The 21,604-nt window shown below is 41.2% G+C and overlaps 1 protein-coding gene across 1 annotated transcript; it reads left to right on the forward strand.

Annotated features, from left to right (window-relative positions):
* Positions 1-3,262: 3,262 nt before the first annotated feature.
* LOC102271037 (dihydrodiol dehydrogenase 3-like) lies at positions 3,263-19,893 on the forward strand (the record flags this gene model as incomplete). Its single annotated transcript, XM_070366962.1, is given in 8 exon segments — positions 3,263-3,346; positions 5,821-5,988; positions 6,288-6,404; positions 7,934-8,011; positions 8,427-8,549; positions 9,362-9,471; positions 16,716-16,881; positions 19,807-19,893. Coding segments are annotated over 8 exon segments (933 nt in total), but the record flags the coding sequence as incomplete, so codon positions are not given.
* Positions 19,894-21,604: the final 1,711 nt, after the last annotated feature.

Genomic DNA, 21,604 nt, shown 5'->3' on the forward strand with positions numbered 1-21,604 from the left:
GTTTTCAAACTTGGTTCTAGAGAAGACTCTTCAGAGTCCCTTGGACAGCCAGGAGATCAAACTGGTCAATCCTGAAGGAAATCAATCCTGTATATTCATTGGAAGGACTGATGCTGAAGCTGAAGTGCAATATTTAGCCTCCTGATGCTAAGTGCCAACCCATTGGAAAAGACCCCGATGCTGGGGAAGACTGAGGGCAAGAGGAGAAGGGGATGCCAGATGGTGAGATGGTTGGATGGCATCACAGACTCAGTGGACATGAATCTGAGCAAACTCTGGGAGATAGTGAAGGACAGAGAAGCCTGGTGTGTTGCAGTCCATGGGGTGGCAAAGAGTTGGACACAACTGAGAAACTGAACAGGAGAACTCTTCCATCTTCATCTTGTAGACTCTACCGAGATCTTCAGAGACAGACTATCGCATCTTAGAATCTTTTATCTAATGCTCCTATCTTCCCACCTTCTCTTTGACTACAACTCTCCCAGGTCACACAGGTAAGGACTTTGTCATTATATTAGGGTTACCAGGGAAACCAAGAATATCTTGCATCTCAAGATTTTAATCACCTTTACAAGATTGTTCCCAAACCAGGTTCAGAATCATACCCCCTGCAGTGGAAGCACAGAGTCCTCACCACTGGACCACCAGGAAAGTCCCAGGTTAATGGAAAATTTTAGCCACAATTTCATCACACCTACATTTTCGACTCTCTTCTCCATCTCTTCTGCTTCTGGAACCCCTACACTGTGAATGTTAGTATGTTCTATTCCCTAGTTAATGTAGCATTCTTCTTATGATTCTGTATTCTGGTAAATTATTTTGGTAAATTATTAATCTCTGTCTCAATATCTGATCTTTTCATGTTTTGTTTTTTTCTTATTGTTTCATTTGACATAATGAAAATTTCATTCCTCTCTCTCCTCATTTTGCTTAGCTTCCTCCTTCTCTATGAAGTTAGGTAATAAAAGTTACCTGTTCTGGTTTGTAGGGGTGTCCTTGTGTGGACCTATCCCTGTGCAATCTGTGTGCCCAGAGGCTTTGGAGCAGAGCTGCAGCTGAGGAGGGCAAAGCCACCCCTTCCCAGGGCATGCTGGCAACTGTCACCTCGGAGGGGCAGGCTAGAGCCAGAGGCTCTCCTGTGCTCAGTGGCTGTCCCCACACTACTGGGCCAGGCGAGTCCCAAGATGCTGGAGCAGAACTCTGAGAGTTGGGTCCAGATTGGTTCCTCCTTGTAAGTGTGCACCCCCCATCCTCCACACTGGCACCTTTGCCCCAGAGGGTGGCAGAGCTGGAGGAAGGTGTGCAGGAGCAGCCCCTGGTGTGGGCAGCTGTGCATGTGGTGTAGCACTGGCACACCGTCAGAGCCCCAGACCCTGCTCCTAGGGCCTCTCTCTGAGGCCGCCCTGCCCCGTCCAGATGTGTGTGTGTTCCTATGTGTGTGCATTCAGATGGATCCTTGAAACAGGCAAATGCTCACTCTTGGTAGAGTTGTTCCTTGTCATAACTTTCACTGGTTAACTCGTCATGCTCCTAGTCCTGGGATCAGCCCAACAGGAAAGCTCAGGGTGGCTCATTTCACTTTTGAGTCAACAGCTTATCTGGTCGAGATTGGCTATCTGATTCTGGTGAATTTATGACTGTTTTTGAATGCACTATGTCCCCCAAAGCCACACCCCCATTCTATTCAGGGCCTTTTAATAAATGGTCTAGTCTATGTCTCCACCCTTATTCCTTTGTCCTTGGCTCCATATGTATGTATATATACATATATATATACACACACACACACACACAAACATATATATATATATATATATTTCCCCTGCAGCTGCAATAGGCATTCCAGGAACTCTTCAGTTCAAGCTTAGAATTAAGTGGAACAGATACCAGTCTCCAGGCAGCCCCCAAGTTGGTTGGAACCTCGCACATAAGGTTTCCTCTGATCACTCTGGTTTGAGGGAGGCAACTGGGAGCTGATCAAGACTGCACTGCTCCAGGCAGGAGGAGGGTACAGGCAAGTAATACATGATGAAATTTCCTTCTACTCTGTTCTGGATTTTTCCTAATTGCCTGTTCACTTTGTTGCTGTCAGTCTTTGTTTGACTGTTTTCCAGAACTTCTACGAGGTTTTAAAATTAATTTCTCTTTCTTTTCTTGTCTTTCCATGGGAGAATTCAGTCTTCCCATCTCACCAGTTTGCTGACATCACTGAACATGTTAAATTTTATTTATCTTCACTACATTTTTGTGTATCAGTGCATCACAACTTCTGTTTTCTTTCCAAATTTGTGGTATTTTAATTTGTTTATAGTTTTTCCTTTTATGAATAATGTGGAACAGTAAATTATGTAAAATGTGTACCAGTTATATTATGAGACTACTCTTTTTAAAAAAATTAATTTACTTATTTTAATTGGAGGTTAATTACTTTACAATATTGTGGTGGCTTGTATGTGTCCCCTTGTCCCGAACTGCTGTTCCACCTCCTTCCCTATCCCATCCCTCTGGGTTGTCCCAGTGCACCAGCTTTGAGTGCCCCATTTCACACATCGAACTTGGACTGGTCATCTATTTCATGTACAGTAACATACATGTTTCAATGCTAATCTACAAGAGTACTCTTAAAGTTACATAACTAAGTACAATGTATAAACACTCAAGAGTCTCTTTGCACAGTTCATATGGTATCCTAAGGCTATTAATAATCTCCAATAAGTATTTTGCCAAATGTCTGGTTTCTGTATACTGTTCTGGATTTCACCAGTCAGGTCTATAAAGCATAATAATTTTCCTGGTGGGAAATATAAAGAGACAAATTTATTTTCATTTGAGGTTTTGATTCTTTATTAAAGGGTAACATTTTAAAAAATGCTATTAAACACTTTCAGATTGTGTGATTTGTGTATGTGTGTCTGTTTGTACTGTAAGATAGCTTTTTCAATTGATGTTTGATTGACATGGTGGTCATAATAGGAAAACAAAAAAGATTGTTGTTGGAAGTTTCTAGTCTAACTAATGGTCAATAATTGCCCACCCAATTTCATCAGTATATAATACTTGAGGTTATGCTAATAAAAAAAAATCAAACAAGTTGACTGTCTTCAAGCCTCTCCTTGTTCCACGGACACTACTTTAATCACACTTCTCCTACAATATATCTGCTAATGTTGGACAGTGCAGCTAGGGTGTGAACTTCCTGTTATTTATAACCTGTGAAGGAAGAAGAAAATATCAATCTGCTTACTCAGAGGAGAAACAGGCAATGGATCCCAAAGGCCAGAAGGTGAAGCTTAATGATGGCCACTTCATTCCTGTCCTGGGATTTGGAACCTATGCACCTCCAGAGGTAACAGTAGTGGTTGTGGGTTGAGATATAAAGAGTAAGTGAATGTAATATGAGCAGAAGGGACTTGGGTTGTCAAGCACTGAGTTCCTGGGTGACTCTGGGAGGGTCACGTGGTTCCACCAACCAGGCTAGAACCATGCCCTGTGAAAGGGGAGATAGCATCCTGTCTCCACTCTGCATCAGGGTCTGAGGTTGTGCTCACCTGCAGATTACTCTGGGTTCCCCTCCAGTTTCCATCTCTTTCCCAGCTTGGCAAAAGAGGAGACTCGGCTGTCAAGAAAATTGTCAGCTGCTTTGCTTTGAAGGTGATTGCAACAGTGAGGGTTATCTGTACATTTAATTATTTCCAGAATTCTTTCCTCCTTCCAAAAAGTCATGACACAGAGAAGTATTTGAAGTGGGAGGTCCTATAGATGAGGTGAATGAAAAATAATGGGAATGAATTGTTTTTCTACTGTGGTGTGCCTGCTAGATGGCAGGCAAGAAACATTCCAACTGTGTTTTGCCTCATATTTCTGTTTTTGCTTGGAAACTTATTATTAGGGAAAATATAATCTCATTTGAAGGGAAAAGGTACTCTCTTACAGGCCAGGTTTTGTAATGTTTTCTTGGGCTTCCCTGGGTAGTTCAAATCGTAAAGAATCTGCCTGCAGTGTGGGAGATCTGGATTTGATCCTTGGGTCAGGAAGATCCCCTGGAGAAGGAAATGGCAACCCACTCCAATGTTCTTGCCTGGAGAATCCCATAGACAGAGGAGCCTGATGAGCTATAGTCCATGGGGTCACAAAGAGTTGGACACGATTGAGCGAATTTCACTTTCAATGTTTTTTTTTTTTTTTTTTTAAAGTACGGTTTGCAGCGCTCAGGCATAAGATGGGCTGGTAAGTCTCTAGTCTGGAAGGGAGAAAGTTTGCTGTCTATCTTGTCTTTAGGGTAGACATGAAAAGAGATTGGTCCTTAAACCTTGAGTCTCATTATTCTAATTCATAAAATGGAAAAACATAGTCAGAGACATTTTGTAGATAGAAGACAGGATTTTTATACTTTGTAGAGCAAAGTGGGGTGAGGGGAATGAAGGGGCCAGGATGTTACTGAAGCTCACTGGCTCATTCCTTGGTGGTGGTGGTGGTTTAGTCGCTCAGTTGTTCTGACTTGTGTGATCCCATGGACTGTAGCCTGCCAGGCTGCTCTGTCCATGGGATTCTCCAGGCAAGAATGGAGACGACACCACCCTAATTTCAGAAAGGGAAGAGGAACTAGAAAGCCTCTTGATGAAGGTCAAAGAGGGAGTGAAGAAGCTGGCATAAAACTCAGCATTAAAAATACTAAGATGATGGCATTCAGTCCCATCACATCATGGCAAATACATGAGGGAAAAATGGAAACAGTGGCACACTTTATTTTCTTGGACTCCAAAATCATTGTGGGTGGTGACTATAGCCAGGAATTTAAAAGATGCTTGCTCCTTGGAAGAAAAGCTATGAGAAGCCTAGACAGTGTATTAAAAAGCAGAGACATTACTTTGATGACAAAGGGCCATATAGTCAAAGCTATGGTTTTCCAGTAGTTATGAACAGATGTGAGAGTTGGATCATAAAGAAGTCTGAGTGCAAAGAATTGATGCTTTTGAACTGTGGTGTTGGAGAGGACTTTTGAGAGTACCTTGGACAGCAAGGAGATAGACAAAACCTGTCAATCCTAAAGGAAATCAACCCTGAGTATTCCTTGGAAGGACTGATGCTGAAGTTGGAGCTCCAATATTTTGGTCACATGATGCAAAGAGCCAACCTATTGGAAAAGACCCTGATTCTGGGAAAGATTGAGGGCAGGAGGAGAAGGAGACAATAGAGGATGAGATGGTTGGATGGCATTATTGACACAATGGACATGAGTTTGAGCAAACTGCAGGAGATAATGAAAAACAGGGAAACCTGGAGTGCTGCAGCCCGTGGGGTCAGAAAGAGTTGAACAGGACTGAGCAACCAAACAGAAACAACAACTTATACGAGAACATCACTTTGTACACCTTGATTGCATACAGTTTTTATGTGGTGTATTGTTTGTGGCCTCACTGGTAGACAGAGGTCTTAGAAGCTTTTACTTTGTTTCTTGATGCTTTTACCAGGCACCTTACACCTTTGTTCATTTATCTTCAAACATCTCACTATATAAATAATATCCATGACTACAACTTTATGCTGAATTCTTTGGGTTCTTCCAGAAAATCAGTGAACCTGCATGTGGTCTTGAGGTCTCTGATGCCAACAGTCAACCATTGATTGCCTCATGTTGAAGGGTTCCTGTGTGTCCACTTAACCACTGACCAGGAATGTTCAGGGAAATCGTCAAGCATTCATCACCACACATACAGAACTAACCAAAGGCACAAAGAAACGTTTATGTTGGGAAGGTGAAAGCTTGTGTCTAGCAATCTCTTATGTGATATTCAGCTTCTATCTTTGTTGCTTATGTAGGTTGCTAAGAGGGAAGCTCTGGAATTCACACCATTTGCTATAGAGGTTGGATTCTACCATATTGACTGCGATCATGTGTACCAAAATGAAGAGCAGATAGGCCAGGCCATTCAAAGTAAGGTTGCAGATGGTACTGTGAAGAGAGAAGACATATTCTGCACTTCAAAGGTACTGTGTGCATTGTGTGTGTGCACATGTGTGCAAGTGATTGTGCCCAGGTGAAAATTATATAATAGGATCATTTGTTCAGTGAAGAGTTGTTTGGTGAACTATGCTTATTGGTATATTCCTAAAGTATTAGCATTTCCTGGTGGTTCAGTGCTTAAGACGTGGTGCTTTACTGTCATAAGCTGGGATTCCATCCTTGGTAGGGGAAGTAATATCCCATAAGCCACATGATATGCCCCCCCCAAAAAAAAATTAACTGAAGTTTTATTATTACAAATTTTATTTTTTAACCTCTGAAGCTTTGGTGCTCATCCTTTTGACCAGAGTTGGTCTGACCAGCCTTGGAAAAGTCACTGAAAAATCTTCAACTGGACTATGTCGATCTCTATATTATGCATTATCCACTGGCTCTGAAGGCTGGAAATTTGTGTGATCACATCAATGTTATATCTTGTGTTAGAATGTTCATCAACTTGCATGGATGGTTGAAGTAAGATTTGTCTAGTAGGTTGAAGGGATGATTACACTAGAGTAGAATCCCCCAAGTAATCATTTGTGATCATCTTTTTTTTTTTTTAATTTTATTTTATTTTTAAACTTTACAATATTGTATTAGTTTTGCCAAATATCGAAATGAATCGGCCACAAGTATACCTGTGTTCCCCATCCTGAACTCTCCTCCCTCCTCCCTCCCCATACCCTCCCTCTGGGTCGTCCCAGTGCACCAGCCCCAAGCATCCAGTATCGTGCATCGAACCTGGACTGGCGACTCGTTTCATACATGATATTATACATGTTTCAATGCCATTCTCCCAAATCTCCCCACCTTCTCCCTCTCCCACAGATTGATCATCTTTTTACTGAGATTCTTTGAATTCCTTACACGCCTCCCAGAAAAAGGAGTTAAATAATCTGAGAGTCTATGCTTGAAAACTTTCAGAAATAGAAATAAGCCAGTTCTGCACCCAGTCCTGGTTATAACTCCTGAGTCTCTGGGAATTTCGTGAACCAAGAGTTTGGTGCAGCTGTGGTGAGCATGACACTGCCTTACATTGAACATGATGAGTCTATCTTGCCTTTCACCCTTTCTAGGTGAGCAGATTTGGTGGTGCTCCCTCTGTGTGGGTCTAAGCCTCATACCTTTACAGGGACTTGGGAGACCTTGCCTACACTCTCTCCTGTCTTCAGATGAGGTCTGTAGCCTGCACTTAGCCTTTAAGAAAGGTTTACTTAGAACAACTGATTTCATGTCACAGAACTCAAGCCATCTGATGCAAAACAGTTTCATGGACTATGTAGATGGCAAGTTCCAGCCACAGACAGAATTGAGGGTTGCAGTACTCTTCAGAAATGTCTCCTTTTTCCTATTCCTTATCAGGGTACTACTCATGGTTTGCTTTATTTTTACTGAACATTTTCCATTAGTGGCAAATATGGCCTTGGGGCAGCTCAAGGCTCATGGTTATGAATATTTGAGAGCATGGCTGGATCTTCCACATTCCATATCAACCTAAGGAGAAACTTGCTGGTTCATATGCCTTCCCTAGGGCACTTGATACTCAGAGATAAAAGGAAGTCTGATTATCTAGCCCAGGTCAAGATTGCAATTTTTATTCTAGAAATAAAGCCATGTAACTTATTGTCATTCCCAGCTCACAGTAGCACTTCTAAAGAGGCAAGTGCAAGAAGGGACAAAATTCACAGAAGTCACTGGAAGTCCGTTTTAGAAAGTAGAAAATTTGTACTTATTGCAACATATATTTAGTATAAAAGAGTAGAGTAACCCTCCCTCCTGAAGACATTGCTTACATAGACAAAATCACTTTGCAAATATTAGTATCTAGAAAGTTGTAAATATACCTCATGGAGGTTTAATTCTTGGGAGCTTGGCTAAATATGGAGAAATTATTTTGTGCTATCTCTAAAATGACTGCTTCCATCCCAGCCAGGGGAGGACATTTTGCAAACAGATGAAAATGGAAAACTAGTATTCGACTCAGTGGATTTCTGTCACACATGGGAGGTGAGTATGGGAAGGAGAGAGACCAGAGGAGGAGCCAGGAGAGTGGGGACCTCTTTCATTTCTTTCACCTGTGAGAATGGGCTGTGGACCATCAGACCCAGCAGTTCATAAAGTCTAAGGGCTGTGAGGCTGGGTTGTGTGGGGAGGAGACCATTGCTGAAATGTTCCAGAGAGGAAAGGAGGAGGAGATGTATGGGACAGTGCAGACAGGAATCTCTTTCCTTCCATGTGATATGTCTTCTCCAGGGTTCAAAGAGGAGATGATAATTCTTTTTGCATAATGTCTTCCCCTCTTTTCTTCTTGATAATCAATGTTAATTCTTGATGGATGACACTTTTTACAGATTTTTTTCCCAGCTTTTATTCTTGTTCTATTGCCCATTCCAAGTGACTGTTCACCACCCCTCCCTTCCAGGCACTGGAGAAGTGTAAGGATGCAGAGCTGACCAAGTCCATTGGGGTGTTCAACTGCAACCACAAGCAGCTGGAGAAGATCTTGAACAAGCCGGGGCTCAAGTACAAGTCCGTCTGCAACCAGGTGAGCAGCTCGGCTCCTCTCCCTCCTGCTCTTCAGAACATCCTTCTTGCCCTGGAGCCAGATGTTTGTCTGTCCTCCCCTCCTGTTCATCCTACATTTGTGGACAGAAGGTTCTAGAGAGTAGAGCCCCTGTCTGGATGGTGTGAATAGAACCCATAATGGTATCTCTGTCTGATAAATTTGGATGGAAAAAGTGCACACGGCTTCCTGGTAAATCGTGAATAGAACCCAGCAGTAGAGGAAGGAAGCATTTCCCTGAGATGATAGCATGACCAGTTTGGAGGTTGAAAGTGTCCTGGAGCAAGCTTTGTACAGGAAGGAAAACCATGAAAACATGGAATCAGAGGTAAATTAATAAAGCGTTAAATCAGTTGCGATGGGTATTAAGGGTTTGTGTGGGGTTCTGATGGCTGAATCCTAAATCTTGGTGTTGCAGCATTTATAAGTCTTTAGCAGTGAACACAGTTCAGAAAATTGTACTGGACATTATGAAAATCATCCAGGTTAGAGGGTGAAGTTAAAGGCTCATGGTGATGCTAACAGTCTATGAAATATTTATTCATGAATGTCTACTCAAATGTACAGTCCATCTTTTGATTAGTCAATCTGGGACTGGTTCTCCCATCTATGTCCATCATAAATTAACTGTATAAACCCACTTTTCTTTGTTTCTCTGTTGATGTTAATATTTCCAGTTTCCATTTAATGTTATCATTTTTCCTTTATCATTTTTTAAACTTTTTGTCTCCCTCTGTCATATTAGTATTATGTTTCCATAATATCTGACCCTCTTCTCTATTGGTTTTCTACAGGTGGCATGTCACCCATATTTCAATCAGAGGAAACTGTTGGATTTCTGCAAGTCACATGATATTGTTCTTGCTGCCTATAGTGCTCTGGGATCCCAAAGAGTAAAGGGATGGTACTGAAGTATAATGAAAAAAAACAGGAGTTTATGTAAAATTAAATTTTTGATGAGATAGTTTAAATCATACAATACTCAGATAACTCTCATAGGCAGAGAGGAGAGAGCGGAGTAATGGAATGAATTCTCTTTTATCTTCCCATCACTGAGCCAATTTTCCTAGATTGTATTAGCTTGTTGACTCATGAATAACAAATGTCTGCATTAAAATCTATATATGACCCCCAGTTGAGACCAGAGACACAGCTTATGTCATAATTTACCTATTAACTAATGAACACATTAAAAAAATATGTGTTTCATTTCTTTGTGTTGATTTTATATCCTGCAACTTTAATATATTCATTGATTAGCTCTAGTAATTTTCTGGTGGAGTCTTTAGTGTTTTCTATGTAGATGATCATGTCATCTGCAAACAGTGAGAGTTTTACTTCTTATTTTCCAATTTGGATTCCTTTTATTTCTTTTTCTGCTCTGATTGCTGTGTCCAAAACTTCCAAAACTATGTTGAATAGTAGTGGTGAAAGTGGGCACCCTTGTCGTGTTCCTGACTTTAGGGGAAATGCTTTCAATTTTTCACTATTGAGGATAATGTTTGCTGTGGGTTTGTCATATATAGCTTTTATTATGTTGAGGTATGTTCCTTCTATTTCTGCTTTCTGGAGAGTTTTTATCATAAATGGATGTTGAATTTTGTCAAAGGCTTTCTCTGCATCTATTGAAATAATCCTATGGCTTTTATTTTTAAATTTGTTAATGTGGTGTATTACATTGATTGATTTGCAGATATTGAAGAATACTTGCATCCCTGGGATAAAGTCCACTTGGTCGTGATGTATGATCTTTTTAATATGTTGTTGGATTCTGATTGCTAGAATTTTGTTAAGAATTTTTGCACCTATGTTCCTCAGTGATATTGGCCTGTAGTTTTCTTTTTTTGTGGGATCTTTGTCAGGTTTTGGTATTAGGGTGATGGTGGCCTCATAGAATGAGTTTGGAAGTTTACCTTCCTCTCCAATTTTCTGGGAGAGTTTGAGTAGGATAGGTGTTAGCTCTTCTCTAAATTTTTGGTAGAATTCAGCTGTGAAGCCGTCTGGACCTGGGCTCTTGTTTGCTGGATTTCTGATTACAGTTTCAGTTTCTGTGCTTGTGATGCGTCTGTTAAGATTTTCTATTTCTTCCTGGTTCAGTTTTGGAAAGTTATATTTTTCCTATGCAATAATAATGAGAAAATAGAAAGAGAAATTAAGGAAACAATTCCATTCACCATTGCAACGAAAAGAATAAAATACTTAGGACTATATCTACCTAAAGAAATAAAAGACCTATACATAGAAAACTATAAAACACTGGTGAAAGAAGTCAAAGAGGACACTAATAGATGGAGAAATATACCATGTTCATGGATCAGAAGAATCAATATAGTGAAAATGAGTATACCGCCCAAAACAATCTATAGATTCAATGCAATCCCTATTAAGCTACCAACAGTATTTTTCAGAGAGTGAGAACAAATAATTTCACAATTTGTATGGAAATACAAAAACCTCGAATAGCCAAAACAATCTTGAAAAAGAAGAATGGAATTGGAAGAATCAACCTGCCTGACTTCAGGCTCTACTACAAAGCTACAGTCATCAAGACAGTATGGTACTGGCACAAAGACAGAAATATAGATCAATGGAACTAAATAGAAAGCCCAGAGATAAATCCATGCACATATGGACACCTTATCTTTGACAAAGGAGGCAAGCGTATACAACGGAAAAAAGACAATCTCTTTATCAAGTGGTGCTGGGAAAACTGGTCAACCACTTGTAAAAGAATGAAACTAGAACACTTTCTAACACCATACACAAAAATAAACTCAAAATGGATTAAAGATCTAAATGTAAGGCCAGAAACTATAAAACTCCTAGAGGAGAACATAGGCAAAACACTTTCTGACATAAATCACAGCAGCATCCTCTATGACCCACCTCCCAGAATATTGGAAATAAAAGCAAAAATAAACAAAAGGGACCTAATTAAACTTAAAAGGTTTTGCACAACAAAGGAAACTATAAGCAAGGTGAAAAGACAGCCTTCAAAATGGGAGAAAATAATAGCAAATGAAGCAACTGACAAATAACTAATCTCAAAAATATACAAGCAACTCCTGCAGCTCAATTCCAGAAAACTAAATGACCCAGTCAAAAAATGGGCCAAAGAACTAAATAGACATTTCTCCAAAGAAGACATACAGATGGCTAACAAACACATGAAAAGATGCTCAACATCACTCATTATCAGAGAAATGCAAATCAAAACCACAATGAGGTACCATTTCATGCCAGTCAAAATGGCTGCTATCCATAGTCTACAAGCAATAAATGCTGGAAAGGGTGTGGGGAAAAGGGAACCCTCTTACACTGTTGGTGGGAATGCAAACTAGTACAGCCACTATGGACAACAGTGTGAAGATTCCTTAAAAAAATAGAAATAGAACTGCCATACGACCCAGCAATCCCACTGCTGGGCATACACACTGAGGAAACCAGAATTGAAAGACACGTGTACCCCAATGTCCATCATAGCACTGTTTATAATAGCCAGGACATGGAAGCAACCTAGATGTCCATCAGCAGATGAATGGATAAGAAAGCTATGGTACATATACACAATGAAGTATTACTCAGCCATTAAAAAGAATACATTTGAATCAGTTCTAATGAGGTGGATGAAACTGGAACCGATTATACAGAGTGAAGTAAGCCAGAAAGAAAAACACCAATACAGTATACTAACACATATATATATGGAATTTAGAAAGATGGTAATGATAACCCTGTATGAGAGATAGCAAAAGAGACACAGATGTATAGAACAGTCTTTTGGACTCTGTGGGAGAGGGCGAGGGTGGGATGATTTGGGAAAATGGCTTTGAAACATGTACAATAACATATGTGAAATGAATTGCCAATCAGGCTGATGCATGATACAGGATGCTCGGGGCTGGTGCACTGGGATGACCCAGAGGGATGGGATGGGGAGGGAGGTGGGAGGGGCTTTCAGGACGGGGAACACATGTACACCCGTGGTGGATTCATCTTGATGTATTGCAAAACCAATACAATACAATACAATATTGTAAAGTAATTAGCCTCCAATTAAAATAAATAAATTTATATTAAAACTAGAATAAAATAAATTAATTAAAAATAAATTCACAAAGCATCTTAAAAAATACGTGTTTCAAGACTCACTTACCTTGTGTTTAAAGTTGAGATAATAACATATAACTCCAAGTTCTATCATGATAGAAAAGAAATTCAACTTGAACCATTTTTGTAAGCATCTATAGTAGAATAATGATAAAATAAATGTCTCTTATTTTGAGACCTCTCCATTTTTATCAATACCTTAGAAAAAGTGAAATTTACAAACTATTCTGGGTCTTTTCCTTCAGTTTCTCTTTTCATGCCCTTGATTGTAGAAGAAAAAACACCCCCTGAAAATTAAGGAAAAAATCCATGAGTTTGGCAGTCCTGTTCTCAACTCAATAATGCCTCTGAATTACCTGTAGAGCTTTGTAAACACAGAATGGGAAGTGACACAGTTGAGGTTCTGATTCAGTTTGTCTTCAGCTCAGTCATGGAATTTGTATTTCTAACAAGATCTCAGATACTGATGATGTTGGTGCATGGACCACACATTGAGAAGCACTGGTCTAGAGTGAACCTCTTGGTCTGTTTGGGAAGATCAAATCAGATTAGATCATATCAGTCACTCAGTCGTGTCTGACTCTTTGGGACCCCATGAATCGCAGCACACCAGGCCTCCCTGTCCATCACCAACTCCCGGAGTTCACCCAGACTCATGTCCATCGAGTCAGTGATGCCATCTAGCCATCTCATCCTCTGTCGTCCCCTTCTCCTCTTGCCCCCAATCCCTCCCAGCATCAGAGTCTTTTCCAACGAGTCAACTCTTCACATGAGGTGGCCAAAGTATTGGAGCTTCAACTTTAGCATCATTCCTCCCAAAGAAATCCCAGGGCTGATCTCCTTCAGAATGGACTGGTTGGATCTCCTTGCAGTCCAAGGGACTCTCAAGAGTCTTCTCCAACACGACAGTTCAAAAGCATTAATTCTTTGGCGCTCAGCCTTCTTCACAGTCCAACTCTCACATCCATACATGACCACTGGAAAAACCATAGCCTTGACTAGACGAACCTTTGTTAGCCAAGTAATGTCTCTGCTTTTGAATATGTTATCTAAGTTGGTCATAACTTTCCTTCCAAGGAGTAAGCGTCTTTTAATTTCATGGCTGCAGTCACCATCTGTAGTGATTTTGGAGCCCAGAAAAATAAAGTCTGACACTGTTTCCACTGTTTCCCCATCTATTTCCCATGAAGTGATGGGACCAGATGCCATGATCTTAGTTTTCTGAATGTTGAGCTTTAAGCCAACTTTTTCATTCTCCACTTTCACCTTCATCAAGAGGCTTTTCAGTTCCTCTTCACTTTCTGCCATAAGGGTTGTGTCATCTGCATATCTGAGGTTATTGATATTTCTCCCGGCAATCTTGATTCCAGCTTGTGTTTCTTCCAGTCCAGCGTTTCTCATGATGTACTCTGCATATAAGTTAAATAAACAGGGTGACAATATACAACCTTGACGTACTCCCTTTCCTATTTGGTACCAGTCTGTTGTTCCATGTCCAGTTCTAACTGTTGCTTCCTGACCTGCATACAGATTTCTCAAGAGGCAGGTCAGATGGTCCGGTATTCCCATCTCTTTCAGAATTTTCCACAGTTTATTGTGATCCACACAGTCAAAGGCTTTGGCATAGTCAATAAAGCAGAAATAGATGTTTTTCTGGAACTCTCTTGCTTTTTCCATGATCCAGCGGATGTTGGCAATTTGATCTCTGGTTCCTCTGCCTTTTCTAAAACCAGCTTGAACGTCAGGAAGTTCACGGTTCACATATTGCTGAAGACTGGCTTGGAGAATTTTAAGCATTACCTCACTAGCATGTGAGATGAGTGCAATTTTGCGGTAGTTTGAGCATTCTTTGGCATTGCTTTTCTTTGGGATTGGGATGAAAACTGACCTTTTCCTGTCCCATGACCACTGCTGAGTTTTCCAAATTTGCTGGCATATTGAGTGCAGCACTTTCACAGCATCATCTTTCAGGACCTGGAACAGCTCAACTGGAATTCCATCACCTCCACTAGCTTTGTTCGTAGTGATGTTTTCTAAGGCCCACTTGACTTTACATTCCAGGATGTCTGGCTCTAGGTCAGTGATCTCACCATTGTGATTATCTGGGTCATGAAGATCTTTTTTGTACAGTTCTTCTGTGTATTCTTGCCACCTCTTCTTTATATCTTCTGCTTTTGTTAGGTCCATACCATTTCTGTCCTTTATCGAGCCCATCTTTGCATGAAATGTTCCTTTGATAGCTCTGATTTTCTTGAAGAGATCTCTATTCTTTCCCATTCTGTTGTTTTCCTCTATTTCTTTGCATTGATCGCTGAGGAAGGCTTTCTTATCTCTTCTTGCTATTCTTCGGAATTCTGCATTCAGATGTTTATATCTTTCCTTTTCTCCTTTGCTTTTCGCTTCTCTTCTTTTCACAGCTATTTATAAGGCCTCCCCAGACAGCCATTTTGCTTTTTTGCATTTCTTTTCCATGGGGATGGTCTTGATCCCTGTCTCCTGTACAATGTCATGAACCTCATTCCATAGCTCATCAGGCACTCTATCTATCAGATCTAGGCCCTTAAATCTATTTCTCACTTCCACTGTATAATCATAAAGGATTTGATTTAGGTCATACCTGAATGGTCTAGTGGTTTTCCCTACTTTCTTCAATTTCAGTCTGAATTTGGCAATAAGGAGTTCATGGTCTGAGCCACAGTCAGCTCCTGGTCTTGTTTTTGCTGACTGTATAGAGCTTCTCCATCTTTGGCTGCAAAGAATATAATCAGTCTGATTTTGGTGTTGACCATCTGGTGATGTCCATGTGTAGAGTCTTCTCTTGTGTTGTTGGAAGAGGGTGTTTGTTATGACCAGTGCATTTTCTTGGCAAAACTCTATTAGTCTTTGCCCTGCTTCATTCCGTATTCCAAGGCCAAATTTGCCTGTTACTCCAGGTGTTTCTTGACTTCCTACTTTTGCATTCCAGTCCCCTATAATGAAAAGGACATCTTTTTTTGGGTGTTAGTTCTAAAAGATCTTGTAGGTCTTCATAGAACCGTTCAACTTCAGCTTCTTCAGCATTACTGGTTGGGGCATAGACTTGGATTACTGTGATATTGAATGGTTTGCCTGGGAAACGAACAGAGATCATTCTGTCATTTTTGAGATTGCATCCAAGTATTGCATTTCGGACTCTTTTGTTGACCATGATGGCTACTCCATTTCTTCTGAGGGATTCCTGTCCACAGTAGTAGATATAATGGTCATCTGAGTTAAATTCACCCATTCCAGTCCATTTCAGTTCGCTGATTCCTAGAATGTCGACATTCACTGTTGCCATCTCTTGTTTGACCACTTCCAATTTGCCTTGATTCATGGACCCGACATTCCAGGTTCCTATGCAATATTGCTCTTTACAGCATCGGACCTTGCTTCTATCACCAGTCACATCCACAGCTGGGTATTGTTTTTGTTCTGGCTCCATCCCTTCATTCTTTCTGGAGTTATTTCTCCACTGATCTCCAGTAGCATATTGGGCACCTACTGACCTGGGGAGTTTCTCTTTCAGTATCCTATCATTTTGCCTTTTCATACTTTTCATGGGGTTCTCAAGGCAAGCATACTGAAGTGGTTTGCCATTCCCTTCTTCAGTGAACCACATTCTGTCAGATCTCTCCACCATGACCCACCCATCTTGGGTTGCCCCACGGGCATGGCTTAGTTTCATTGAGTTAGACAAAGCTGTGGTCCTAGTGTGATTAGATTGACTAGTTTTCTGAGTATGGTTTCAGTGTGTCTGCCCTCTGATGCCCTCTTGCAACACCTACCGTCTTACTTGGGTTTCTCTTACCTTGGATGAGGGGTATCTCCTCACTGCCACCCTTCCTGACCTTCAACGTGGGATAGCTCCTCTAGGCCCTCCTGTGCGCGTGCAGCCATGGCATGGGGTTGGTCCTCCCGGCCACTGCCCCTGGCCTCGGGTGTGGGGTTGCTCCTCCCGGCCGCCTACTCACAGAGTACCTGGTCTCAGCTCCTCAGCATTTCTGAATTTCCTTCCAGGGTGAGCCTGAACCACCCTGTTCTCTTGGAGGAACTGGTTCTCTCTGCCATTGCCCAAAAGCATAAGAAAACCCCAGCTCTGGTTGCCCTTCGCTACCTGATACAGCATGGGATTGTGGTTTTGGCCAAGGGTAACAATAAGAAGTGGATCAAGGAGAATATACAGGTGATGAGTGGAACTGTGGGGATAGGGTTCCCAAGGAATATCCTTCACGAGGGTCATTCTTTTTCTGATTCTCAGACTGTCTTTGGGCCAAGGCGAGTTACCTGTTCTTTCCCTGAGCATGAATGCCTTGTGTGTATTCCTGGTGGTTTTCTCTTCCTGCTGTGGCAACAGGAGAGGCATCATGTTTGGAGAGGGTCACAGTTGGACAGATAATGGAGGTTTTAGTTTGAGCATTACGTTTTCAATGTATTCTGTCACTTCACACAAATGACGTTTTGTTTTCTTTGTTCTCAATTGATGCAATTGAATTATTTGATATTTTTAGAACGTTTAAATCACTCTAACAAAACACCACATATTGAGTGCCTGAGAAAAAAATTAAATTTGTTTCTCACAATTCTGAAGCTGGAGATTTCAGTTCAGGGTGCCCCTGTGGTCAGGTGAGGGTGCTGCTGCAAGTCACAGGCTTCTTTTTGTATTTTAACATGGTGGAGGGGGCAATAGAGCTCTCCCAAATATCTTCTATGAATATGATATTGTGATGCTTTTGAATTGTGGTGTTGGAGAAGACTCTTGAAAGTCCCTTGGACTGCAAGGAGATCTAACCAGTCCATTCTGAAGGAGATCAGCCCTGGGTTTTCTTTGGAAGGAATGATGCTAAAGCTGAAACTCCAGTACTTTGGCCACCTCATGTGAAGAGTTGATTCATTGGAAAAGACTCTGATATTGGGAGGGATTGGGGGCAGGAGGAAAAGGGGAAGAGAGAGGATGAGATGGCTGGATGGCATCACCGACTTGATGGATGTAAGTTTGAGTGAACTCCGGGAGATGGTGATGGACAGGGAGGCCTGGTGTGCTGCGATTCATGGGGTCGCAAAGAGTTGGACACGACTGAGTGACTGAACTGAACTGAAATCTCATTCATGAGGGCTCCACCATCATTACCTAATCGCCTCTCAAAAATTTCACTTCTAACACCATCAACATGTGAATATGAGGGCAGAAATATTATGGCAGTGATCTTTAACCTCCAAAGCATTGTGTTTTTATTTTGCATTTCACTGAATTCTAATCAGGTTTCATTTTCATATATTTAATCTTCATGAGTTTCTGTCTTTGTGAAGTTCTTCAATAGTTTGTCCATTTTTGCTAGGTTGTATTTTGTTTTCAGTGTAGGAGACCATTATTGTACCTTTAGCCATAGCTGTACAGGAAACTCCTCAGTTTCAGGATTTAATTCAGAGATCATTTATGTGTCTCTTGCTTCTGTGGTTTACTATCAGCCTTTACTCAGCTAAGCTGTTGTCCTCTTGGCTGGGTTCTTTTATGAATTTGAAGTTTGGCTCAGAGCAGCTTGGCAGTTCTGCTTTAGCAGGTGGATATGGCTCTTGTCAGATGGGCCTTCATGTTTCTCTGTATAGTTTTTCATGAATATTTGACTTGACTGTGCCAACTAACCTACTCTTCATTTCAGCACAGGGCTATGACCTCAAGTCAGTGATTAGGGAAAAAGTCCTCTTCCTGTCTGGGCTCAGATCTGGCTTACCACTTCTGGGACATATCACTATTCAATGCAGGTTACAGGTCAGGCCAAGTCAAAGGGAAGGGAAATTGTCCCCTGATCAATTGTTTCCATGTTTCCATTTAAATTTGGTTCTGTAATCTAGCTGGAACTGATTAGCTAAGATAATATGAAAATGGATACATACATGTTTATGTACATGCTAATGCTAAGTCACTTCAGTCGTGTCCGACTCTGTGCAACCCCATAGACAGCAGCCCACCGGGCTCCCCTGTCCCTGGGATTCTCCAGGCAAGAACACTGGAGTGGGTTGCCATTTCCTTCTCCAATGCATGAAAGTGAAAAGTGAAAGTGAAGTTACTCAGTCGTGCCCGACTCTTAGCGACCCCATGGACTGCAGCCTACCAGGCTCCTCCGTCCATGGGATTTTCCAGGCAAGAGTACTGGAGTGGGTTGCCATTGCCTTCTCTGATGTTTGTGTATATTTAAATGTAAATCTAAGGTTCCATATTTCCTCACAGATTTTCATTGTCAGCCCAGCCACATATCAAGTTTCCATAAATACATTTTTTGGTGTCTCTCTTCTATTTAAATATTCAGTTTTATACACTGTGTTCTTAAAGTAAAAACTCAGTTTTGCTTTTCAGAATGGTAATTTTTTATTTTTTAAGAATGTCCTGACTGCTTTTGATTAGCTCTCTTTTATTTAGAATTTAGTATCACTTTACCAACTTCCAGGAAAGAATATATGCTCAAGTCTTTGGTTCATGTTGCCTTGAAACACTAGATCACTTTGGTGAAAATGAATTTCTTTACAAAATTGACCTCGCAATTTCATGATTATGATGTGAATTTTTAATTATTAAGGTGTTCTTTAATGTTTTAACAATTTCATTACTTTCTGCACAAAAGCATTTACATAAATTTTTAGTTAGGTTCAATCGTAGATAATGAGCAGTTTGATATCAGATTCCTGAACAGGCTATCATGGGGGAGCTTCCTTCCCACACTGCTTCAGCTGAATGCTGTCACCCTTAGGGTGTGTTGGGGAGAGGCAATCAGTCTAATGTCAGCTCAGGTTCAGTATCGAGTCAGGCGTGTCCAAAGGCAATGTGTTTGGAAAAAGAAGATTTTAGTTTGTTTTCTGTCACAAGTGATTCACTTAGAAAGATAAGGGACTGATGCACTGTAAAGTTTGTGAGGTGGACAGAGAAGGAAAAGGTGTGGGAAGGAGAGGTGAGAACTCAGCAGAGGGCCCCAGGCTTATTCACCTGGAAGCTGAGGACAGACATGGCTTCCCTGTCCCCTCCTTTTATCTCCATCCAGCTGGAAAATCCTCCATTTCCCAGGGGGGAGGCCAGCTTCTTGAAGGAGAGGTTAATGTGATTCTTCCTTCATTCCAGGTGTTTCACTTTGAGCTGACTCCAGAAGACATGAGAACAATCGATGTTCTCAATAGAAATATAAGATATAATGAGATACTATTGCAAGTGACTTGCAGATATTTCACACATACACTGTTTTCTGTACCAGGCAGGTCAGTAGGGGAGTTATGCTTTTCAAAAGCTTAATTCTGGGAAGACAGTCCTGATTTCCAGTGTAGAAGTAAACCAGGGGCTTCCTGTAGACCTCAGACCAGAGGTTTCCTCCAGGGCTCTATCTCTGACCAACAGAAATGTGACTGGGTCCCAGGAAAGCCCAGGAAAGAGTGGGCATTGTCTAGGCTGGCCAGAGTGGACATTGTGGTGAATTCAGTATTTTGTGCCCCTAATCCTTGGGCTTGCTGCACCTCCTCTCAGGGTGGAGGGACCCAAAAAACACAAAGGGCACGGTACCTGTAGCCCACTATTCCTTCAGGTACCTGTGAACATGTTTCATCTTTAATTCTTTTTGCATCAGGGAAAATGATTATGTTAATAATAACTATGTAATAATGAATCCATCATGCATTACATTCATGCTTTTTTGTTGTTCAGTTGTCAAGTCTCTTTTGCAACCCCATGGACTGTAGCCTACCAGGCTCTTCTGTCCATGCGATTTCCCAAGCATTTCCCTCTCCAAGGCATCTTCCCAACCCAGGGGTTGAACCCATGTCTCCTGCATGGGCAGTGGGGTCCTTTACCACTGAACAACCTGGGAAGCCCACGGTGATGTTTGCCCACGTACAGTCATAAAAGGTCATGCTAATGTTTTTCTGGAGGGGATCCAGGCAGGCCAATGTGCATCAGTGCTCAGAAGTCACAAGGGACCTACTTCCACCCCTTTCCCAAAGTGTCTGGTGGGTGTCCTCCCTAATGGGCATTTCTTCTCCAAGACATTACCCATTTATTTCCAATTGATCTCTTCTTTGGTCTCTTTTCCCTATTCCAACTCCCATTTCCTCATCCTTATAATTTCACAAAACTGAATTACAAATAGGTCATTAACTTAACTGACCCTCCAGTGAGTGACTTCTGTGTTGTTAGCAGGACATGCCCAGGTAAGATCGGTCGGGTGTCTGGTTTCATGAGTCAACACTAACCCCACTGTAGCTTCTGTCAATCAGGAGTACATCCCCTTGGAAGCCCCTATCACCTGGACTTTGACTTAGTCACTAACATGTGACTCCAGCTGCCTAATTACTGAAGAAGGAGATCAGGACTGAAGAGACAAAATAGAAATTTGGAAGGGAGTTTTAAGAGGAAAGAATACAAATTATTTGTAAAACGAAGATTTAGTTTCAGTGGAAAATCTCAAAACTCTCCCAATTGTCGCAAAGCTGTATCTTGATTCTAAGAAAAGATATGATACATGGAAAAAACACGAAAAGTTCCTCTTTTGTACTCAATGGCTTTTTTTTTTCTTTTTTTTTTAATTTTTATTTTTTTTTTAATTTAATTTTATTTTATTTTTAAACTTTACATAATTGTATTACTTTTGCCAAATGTCAAAATGAATCCGCCACAGGTATACATGTGTTCCCCATCCTGAACCCTCCTCCCTCCTCCCTCCCCATACCATCCCTCTGGGTCGTCCCAGTGCACTAGCCCCAAGCATTCAGTATCGTGCATCGAACCTGGACTGGCATCTCGTTTCTTACATGATATTTTACATGTTTCAATGTCATTATCCCAAATCTTCCCACCCTCTCCCTCTCCCACAGAGTCCATAAGACTGTTCTATACATCAGTGTCTCTTTTGCTGTCTCGTACACCGGGTTAT

The sequence above is a fragment of the Bos mutus genome, unplaced genomic scaffold, assembly GCF_027580195.1.
Source record: "Bos mutus isolate GX-2022 unplaced genomic scaffold, NWIPB_WYAK_1.1 CTG345, whole genome shotgun sequence".
Classification (NCBI taxonomy): Eukaryota; Metazoa; Chordata; class Mammalia; order Artiodactyla; family Bovidae; genus Bos; species Bos mutus.